Here is an 8,928-nt window from a genome sequence, read left to right as displayed (position 1 = left end):
GTGATCTGTCAGTGTCCCATGATGCTGGGGGAGGGTGATGTGATCTGTCTGTGTCCCATGATGCTGGGAGGGGTGTGATGTGATCTGTTTGTGTCCCATGATGCTGGGAGGGGTGTGATGTGATCTGTTTGTGTCCCATGATGCTGGGTTGCTCTGATAAGTGGATACTTCTTTCTCACCAAGTATTCTCGAATTGCACAACTATGTGTGAAAGACAAAAACTAATACCAAAAAAAAAAAAAAAAAACCAAAAAGAAGTGATCATTTGCAGTTTCACAAGGATAAATCAACACTGAAGTCAGAATTTGCACATGTAGGTTCGGATGTTGCTGGGACCATTTCTGATGGAGACCCTTTAGAAACAATGCACATAGCAGAGCTACCTGCTGTGTATATGAATTCTTTCTAGGTGTTCTTATTCCACAAAGAGTTAGAAACAGAGGCTGCCTCTCCTCATACCCACTGGGAGTATTTTCAAGCTATCATGCAATCATGTTCTCCTTTCTGAACCTTTGACCTACTCTTTAGGCAGTGACTTAGACATTGCAGTTCAGCCAAAGGTGAGATCACACTGTATCCCTGGCTGTCCTGTTCTCTTACCGTATCTCCATCCTCAGTAACTGAAAGTCAATATTGCCAAGTGAAGGTTCTCTGAGAAAAGATAAGAAACCAGATCTTCTTGCTGATCAATAAAGCATCACTCTTTAATTCCACCACAGCATTAAGGACAGGTAGGGTAAGCTCACAGGCAGTCCACACTCACTTAAAGACACAAAGGGCTCTGTTTCTTGTATGTCTTCAGTCATAGGCATTGACTTGATCTGACGTTTGTTTTTGTTTTTTGTTTTTTCTTCATTCCAACAGGAATACTATGACAAAGGAGATTACATCATCAGAGAAGGGGAAGAAGGGAGCACCTTTTTCATTTTGGCGAAAGGAAAGGTAAATTCTAAGTCAACCTTAAGTCAAAAACCCTCTGCCGGGTTCGGCATGTGACAGTGTAGTGGTGCTCTGCATGGCTGTGGAGGAAGCCCCGAGTGAAAGGATGACGAGACATCTCTGTTAGAGTCTCTGGGTTTTTCTCAGAGGCCCGAGTTTGGAGATGAGTGCACAGAATACTCCTGATTGACCACAGATGGCCTAGTACCTTGTCAGTAAGTGCATACAGGTTACTTTATTTTCTGTGGAAGCGTCATTATGATGCCTAAAGTGGGTGGTTTCTTTCTAGAGTCCCTTTTTAGGAATGAACATCCAATTGTCAGTCAGCCCAATGGCCAAGAATGGGGCTAGAATAATGTTTTCATATAACAGGTATGACGAACAGTTCAGGAGAATGAGCTCAACAGGCAATGTGTCATTCTTCAAGAGAGTTCTGGCTAATTAAAGGAATTGCACTTGAAACTATTAATTCGAGGTGACACACATAAATATCAATCACGAACTCTAGCCACCGTGACACAATGCCTAATAACATATTAAAGAGGACTCATTCTAGCTCAAATATGGATCATTGTAAGTTTGAGTTTCTGTGCTATACCCTCCTCGCCTGTGGTTCCCTGTGAAGTGGACGAGCTGTGAGCTTGTCTACAGTGTCATTTTGTATTGTCTTGGATAAATGATATAGCTTACTTATGGACAAACTTCAGACTGAGTCTTGATTAAGTCATCAAGTCTGTTAGGATTTTGAAGTAACAAAAGTCCCTGTAAGACTAAGCCTAGTTGCTTTGAGAATCTCTCAGGAAGGATCACTGGATATACATTCTTAAAATTGTCCTTTGGAGTCAGGCATAGTTGCTCACACCTTTAATCCCAGCATTGGGGAGGGAAAGGCAGGCAAATCCCCAGGTTTGAGCCAAGCCTGGTCTACAGAGTGAGCTCCAGGACAGCAAGGGCAACACAAAGAAACCCTGCCTCAAAAAACAAAATAAATAAAAATACAATTAAACACTGACATTGGGAGGTTATTGGAATGGTTGGTTTGGGAAGAGATCCTCCTGCTACAGAGGGTTGTTTCATGCCTGCCTGAACCAGAGCAGAGCATAGTGTGTTGTCCTAACTACTGTACCACTAATGTGGCCTCTTCTCTCCCCTCCTTCAGACAGTTCGTGAGTTTGTGTGATGTCTGTGCATTCAGACCCCTCGTTTACTTTGATCTCTCTTTTGGATGTCTCTCCTCCTCTAGGTGAAAGTCACACAGAGCACAGAGGGCCATGATCAGCCACAGTTGATCAAAACCCTGCAGAAAGGAGAGTACTTTGGCGAAAAGGCTCTGATCAGGTGACTCCATGGATTCATACATCACACTCAGGCACAAGGCTTTTACCCACGCACTAATTTTGCATAGGAAGAAATTGGAAAGTCTTACGTCAGTAAGATCAAGATGGTGTTAGATTGACTCTTAGCTTAAAAACATTAGTAAAAGAATGTAAAGTGAAGAAATTATTAACCTAACAATGTTAGAGCAAGGTATTACGTTGCTGTGGTTTGCAAAAGTATCCCGATCAACAATTTTCTTTTTTATTAATATGTGAAAAGAGAGCTGATAAGAGGGCCAGTGGGCAGAGGGCCTTGCAGCCAAATCTAAGGACATGAGTTTGATTCCCCAGGAACTGCATGGTAGAGGGAGAGAACTGACTCCCCTAGACTGTCCTCTGACTTTCACATGTGCCCAATGGCATGCAAACACACACATACACACACACACACACACATACACACACACACACACTAAATAACTGAGTAGAATTTTTTAAAAAGTCACAACTTTTCACACACTGGCTATCTTTAAACCATCATGTCAAAAATAATTTTTAGGAACTTTCTTATGAGCTCAATTTACAAGTCCTAGCATCAGCTCAGAACAGTGCATTTAAAATTTTGAGTGACCCTTCTACCTTTTGAATTATATGCTTATTTACAAATGACCTACGTTATGGGAATATGCTTTTAAAAGCTGATAAGTGGCTCGAGGGAACCGTTGTGCTTCCTCAAACAAAATCCCACATCTAAGGAAATAATTTTTCTAGATAAAAATAGCTTCATAACAAAATAGAGTTCAGAGAAAGACACATTTTTGAAGTAACATGTTTTTAAGTAAATAATTCAGTTACTTAGGAATTGCTTAAATTTTATATTACCAACAAATAGTTTTATTGAAAATTTGTCTTTGAAGAAAAGAGTTATTGAAGGACGGGTTCTTTCTGCTCTGTTTTATTCGCTTTCACCCATGAAACTCCTGTTCTGCTGATCTGCATGACAGGCTGCATAATTATAGCAGGAGGGAAAACGCTCCAAAATTACCCAGAGACACATCTGATTATCTAAAATTCTTACATCTCTTATTTTTCAAAGAAAGCTCAAATAGTAAAACATAATAAATTGGGCTTTAGCTATTATGTAAGCAATTTCAAAGTAGAATTTAAAGATAGGCTGAGTTTTTCTTTCTTAATTTCTAGCTGGTAATGAACTTACTTTGATAATAATGAAATTACCTTTTTCTGCACGATCATAATTATCTTCCCACATTCAAGCAAAACAAATAAACCTTAAAGATTCAAAAGAGTCTATAAATCCAGTATAGATACTACGTTTCTCTTGAGAGCTAGTGTGCTCTCTGGTTTTGCTGGACCTGAAGTAATTCGTGCTGTCTGTTGCCGCCAGGCAATTATAGTTCTTTTCCTATAGGAAACACAAGGATTTATGTTTAACATAGACAATCAGCTCCCCAGTGCATCTGAAAGCACAAAGCTAAAACAAATGGGAAGGAAATGTTGATACAAATATCTTTTCCTTTTTTTGTACATTTTTATGACCCTGTTTTTTAGGGCTGCTGATGGCAGCTCTCAGTCTTGCTCCCATTTTATGTTTTCAAAATGACATTAAAAGGTCTCAGGAGTTCTTTCAGAATTTTATTCATAAAAATAAATCCATGGCATTTAGCATACTGTTACTCTGAAAGCACATGTGGGACCCTGTTGCAGTGTGCACCGAGAATGATCTTTGAGACAGTCACGCAGTATGTATGTAAAGAAAGTGCCTTAAGCATTCCCTTGCTCTGAACTCGCAACCCAAGGTCATGTCTGTGCCCGTGTCTCTTTGAGTCCACACCTCCTTGGGTCTCTCTGCTCCACTTCTGCTTCTACCACTACCCATACCTTCATCTCTGCGTCTGCTTTAATTGCTTGTGTAAACTGATCCAAAGCTGCTCTACCTCTGACTAAAACTCCCCACGGCTCAATTATTTTCACTGATATCCTCTAGCAGGAACCCTATGAACTGAAGACAAATTGTAAATGGTCTTTGGATATCATCTAGAAAGAAAGGGGGTTCCTTGGGCACACAAGTAGATGGGCTGCCTGAGTTCTCTCTCTCCTCCCACTAAAGGCATGCAAAGGGACACAGGGTTAGTATTTTTAATAGAATTGTTCACAGCTGACCCTCTGATGCCCACATTTTGTTGGTACTCCTAGGCAAGTGAGTCTCTGAGCACTGGATGCTATGTGCCTTTCATTAGGCTCTGATTTATGACTAATGGAGGGAGAAAACCCATACATATGTCAATATGAGGAAATACTTTACCTGATTCTTGATCCATCAATATTACTTCTCCTTCAGCTCATACATAATGAGCTATCTAAGAGATCCATGGTAATAGAGTTTGTATTTTATTATGTACAAGAAAGGTAGTAGTGTTCATTATGCCATGGTTCATTTTCAAGAGATACTAGTTTCAGAGATTTTCCTGAGGAAAAATAATATCCATTTTATATCCTGTGACATGAAAGTGTTTCAGCATCCAGTTAATCTGTTGCTATGACTCTGTGCACACATGCCTGGATTCCATTTTAACTGCTTTGTTGTAGCGTATGCACTTTACCATTGCCTGGCACATTTCTCTGATCTATTGACGTCTGTGCTGCCTCCTTGTTCATTTGCGATTCTCCCTGATAGGGGAGAGCCCTTCTCTTCTGACTGTGACAAACACAAATAAGATTCCACATCACAGCTGGCGCTTCTTCTGCACTCCCAGTACAGTTACCTTCCCTGAATTCTTTGTGGACATAACCTTTATTGGAACACATTTCAAATCCATATCTTAGAAGGGTTGGATATAAAATACTGTGTTATTAAAAAAATTCCACTGTAGTCTTTGGATGGTTTAGCTGCTAGGTGTGAATTCATATAAACCTGTCGATTCCCTAACCAAGACAGATGTTTAATTTCTAATTGTGGTGAGAGCTGACTTCCCTTTTTCATTTACAGTGATGACGTCAGATCAGCCAATATAATTGCAGAAGAAAATGATGTCGCGTGCCTCGTGATAGATCGAGAGTGAGTGTCCCAGTGTCAGAGAAGGCAGGCACCTGTTACTTTCGAAGATTTGGCATCTGTTACTCCAAGGCCTTCTCTGTTTTCAGATTCATCACTACTTGGAAATGCTGGCCAAAGCTCAGCTGCAAGTACATGCCATTAAAATTCATGAGCAGGAACCGGGCCTTCTGATCAGAGTCTGTCTCTGCAGTGGCAGATGCTGGCAGGCTAAATATTTTGTGTGCAAAGTTGATACATAATTATCAGCAATGGGCTGATTTAAATTCTGCGTCTTTCAGGGAACTCTGTTTGTTAGTGCTTTTATGGATTTATTTGTGTGTCTGTGGTCATGCCATATTGCAGCAAGTATCCAAGGAGACTTAGATAGGAGTTTCTGATCCTTGGAGCTGGAGCTACAGGATGTTGTGATTCACTGATGGGGGTTCTGGGAACCAAATATGGGTCCTTTACAAGAACAGTTAACTGTCGAGCCATCTCCATAGCCCAGAATCTTCCTATGAAGTAAAAAGTAGTCGCTAATTAGTTATCATTCCAGAGAGGCAGGGCCATCTGTAGTAATTTTTAATAGTATGCACCAATATTGATATCATTCTTAGGTTACTCTTTTAAAATAAGCCTCACTTTATATCCCTCTGCACTTTAAAGCCCATTTTAACCTGGCCCCTTGTACCCTTTATTAGTCACTTAAATATTCACTGGTAGCCAATGTATGTAGCCAGTCCAAAGACTACAACTCACGTAAACAAAAACGAAACCAGCATCTATGTAAGCTATAGTGTCATCAAAGAACTAAGACATACTCCTGTAAAATATTAATGAAATCAGTGAAATGGCAAGTTATGACGGTGGAGCATTATCAGTGGCTAATTGTCTTTCCCATTTACTGAACATGGAATCATAGATGTGAAGAACTAGGAAGGATGTCAGAACACTTACAGGGAAGTTTTCAAATATTGAAAAATAGAATGACCTTGTCAATTTCATAATAGAAGTTTGTCGTTTATCAATGTTGGCTAATCTACAACCCCTCCACAGATCCATGCCACCTTTAAATCCACAGGGAATGGAAAACCTGTCTCTAAAAGCCAGATAGTCTATGTAAACCATACAATCCTAATGCCAACACATATAAGAAGTTAACTGTAATTTTAATGCTTCTCCAAGCTATTCTGATTCTTTGCGGCGGACAAAACGAGTGAGCCCGAGAAGGTTAAAGGTCTTCCCCCTCAGTGCCCTCTGGGATTGGACAGGGGCTACCGCCCAGGTTTCCCGACTCATTCCAGGATCCTGCCACCATGCCCCCAAGGCTCCGGTAGCACTCTGGGAGAAAGAGAAGCAATCATGAAGTGTGGGGTGGAAGGGGCTTTATTTTATTTTTAAGAGTGGAAAGGGGCCTCAAAACAGGACCTTTTCTAAGCAAAAAGAAGATGTAGAAGTCACTGCAGGGGAAGTTAGCCTGCAAAGGCACAGGGACGAGAAAGTGCAAGCTGCGCTCAGATGCAAACAATTCTTGGACAAGAGCTGTCGGGTAGAAAATGTATCAGTTAAATAGTGTCCCACGAACAAATATGCTTTTATGAGTTTCTTAAAATTATGTGCATGTGCTAATGTGAATAACATTAACTGTGCAGGAGCTCCGACCTGTGAGAAAAGAGATGAATGAACCTCATCTGTAATCATATATGTCAGAGAGAGTCCCTCAGAGTCTATGAAAAATATGTAATAATTTTATGTAAACTTTACAAGTTTAATTTACATGCATATTAATGAAGGTTGAGAAGTACACCTGACACAATGAAAGATGTAACATTATGTACATCAGGGGCAAGACAGCTGGACCATACTGTCCATGTAGGTTGATCTACAACCTAGATTTCTGTGGTTATTGGGTTTATGTATCTCTGAGTGGCATCTCTTTGCCCTGTGAACAATATTCCACTTTAGATCATAAATGATAGATGATTATTGGTTCCTCTAGTTATGACTAAAGGAATTGATTAGACACCAGCAATAGAGCCATTCAGGACACTCTGTAGACTTTAATCATGTTGAGTGATACTCCCAGTTTAGTCTATAAAGCACCTGCCTTACAAACCTCCTGTCAGCCTCATGATCACAGAAGCATGTCCTTCTTACATGGTGATTGCAGAGCCAGTGTCTGCCCTAGCCCTTGGCATAGGAGAAGTGCTCACCAGATGGTGTCTTGACGTACGCTGAAACAGAGTGACCGAGAATCTATAGATCCTTATTTCTTCCTCGCTTTTTCCCAATTTTACACAAACTCTTGATTATAATGCCAGAAGAATATAGTTTGAGTTGTCCTTTTCATTGTGAAGTTGTGAGAGAATGTGTGGATTAACTGTAAGTTGATGATAACTCTTTCTAAAAGCCCACTTTTTCTGGTGACATCACCATGGATTGTTGAGGAAAATCTCAAATGGTCGGTAAATTACTCCTTGGGGTCTAACGTCTGAGTGGGGACAGCTGGTTTGAAGTTACAGCTATTGCCTTGTAGCTGCTGAAACCTGGGGAAGGGCAAGACAGGGTTGCGAGAAAATGCTATCTTACTGAGAGTCTCTGTGTTTCAACGGAAGGGATCAGCTACAGAGCTTCCAATAACTAGTCACAATTATAGAAACTTTCCATAACTTATTGAAAGGCAGTTTAAAAGTTGAAACCAACTGTCAGGTAGCATTGTGTATATGCATGCATTGAGCATTGAGTAAAACTCTCTCCTCAGGCTTGGGGGATGGCTCAGGACTTTGTGCGTGTATTTAGGAAAACTATAGGGCTTGGAGGATGGCTCAGCCAACAAAGTGTTTGTTGTGCAACCACAAGAATTTGAATTGTATCCTCAGAACCCACATACAAATTTTAGACATTGGGACATGTGCTTGTAACCCTTCCTAGGAACGTGGAGGGAGTCATGTCTCTGGATCTTGCTGGCCAGCCAAAGGTACACTGAAAGGTACCTTTCAGGTACACTGAAAGTTTCTAGAAAGGCTAAATTGGGTGGCTCCGAGCCATGTGAGACCCCATTCTAAAGGTAGACAGCTCTTTAGTAATCATACCCAAGGTTAGGCTCCCCCACATGCATAGCCTCCCCATACACACACACACACACACACACACACACACACACACACACACACACACACACAGAAACATACAGGTAAACAGGAACGGAGAGTGTTAAATCGTCGTAATACCTTCACAATGGACCACTTTGTCTCATTCCTTTTTAGAACATTCAACCAAACTGTTGGGACATTTGATGAACTCCAAAAATACCTTGAGGGGTATGTGGCCAACCTGAACCGCGATGATGAAAAAAGACATGCAAAGTAAGTGAGATGGGGTTTCCCTGCCAGCAGCAACAGGGACTGGGTGCAACTTCCCTTCTGAGTGATCCTCCAAGTGCCCTTGCTAGAGGGTTCTGGAGACAACATCTCAACTCTAGAATGGCGAGCTTTTAAACCTCTAAGTAAAAACTTTGAGTGTTGAGTAGAAATTTGAGAGACATTTTCTGATAAAGGGAATACTTTAGAACGAGCTGTAACTTACTCCGAAAGGATGTGGTTACAGGTGAAGAACAGA

At 40.9% G+C, this 8,928-nt stretch overlaps 1 protein-coding gene across 1 annotated transcript in view; it reads left to right on the top strand.

Moving 5' to 3' along the window:
- Prkg2 (protein kinase cGMP-dependent 2) overlaps positions 1 to 8,928 on the top strand; it is a 110,234-nt gene that overhangs the window by 56,935 nt on the left and 44,371 nt on the right. Inside the window, exons 7-10 of the mRNA XM_031336905.1 lie at positions 865 to 942; positions 2,183 to 2,277; positions 5,263 to 5,331; positions 8,577 to 8,675. Coding sequence (XP_031192765.1) covers positions 865 to 942; positions 2,183 to 2,277; positions 5,263 to 5,331; positions 8,577 to 8,675 — 341 coding nt within the window. The remainder of the gene's footprint in view (positions 1 to 864; positions 943 to 2,182; positions 2,278 to 5,262; positions 5,332 to 8,576; positions 8,676 to 8,928) is intronic.

This window comes from Mastomys coucha, unplaced genomic scaffold (assembly GCF_008632895.1).
Source record: "Mastomys coucha isolate ucsf_1 unplaced genomic scaffold, UCSF_Mcou_1 pScaffold22, whole genome shotgun sequence".
NCBI lineage: Eukaryota > Metazoa > Chordata > Mammalia > Rodentia > Muridae > Mastomys > Mastomys coucha.
The sequence above is the reverse complement of the archived record's forward strand: the minus strand, read 5'-3'. Positions and strand labels throughout refer to the sequence as shown.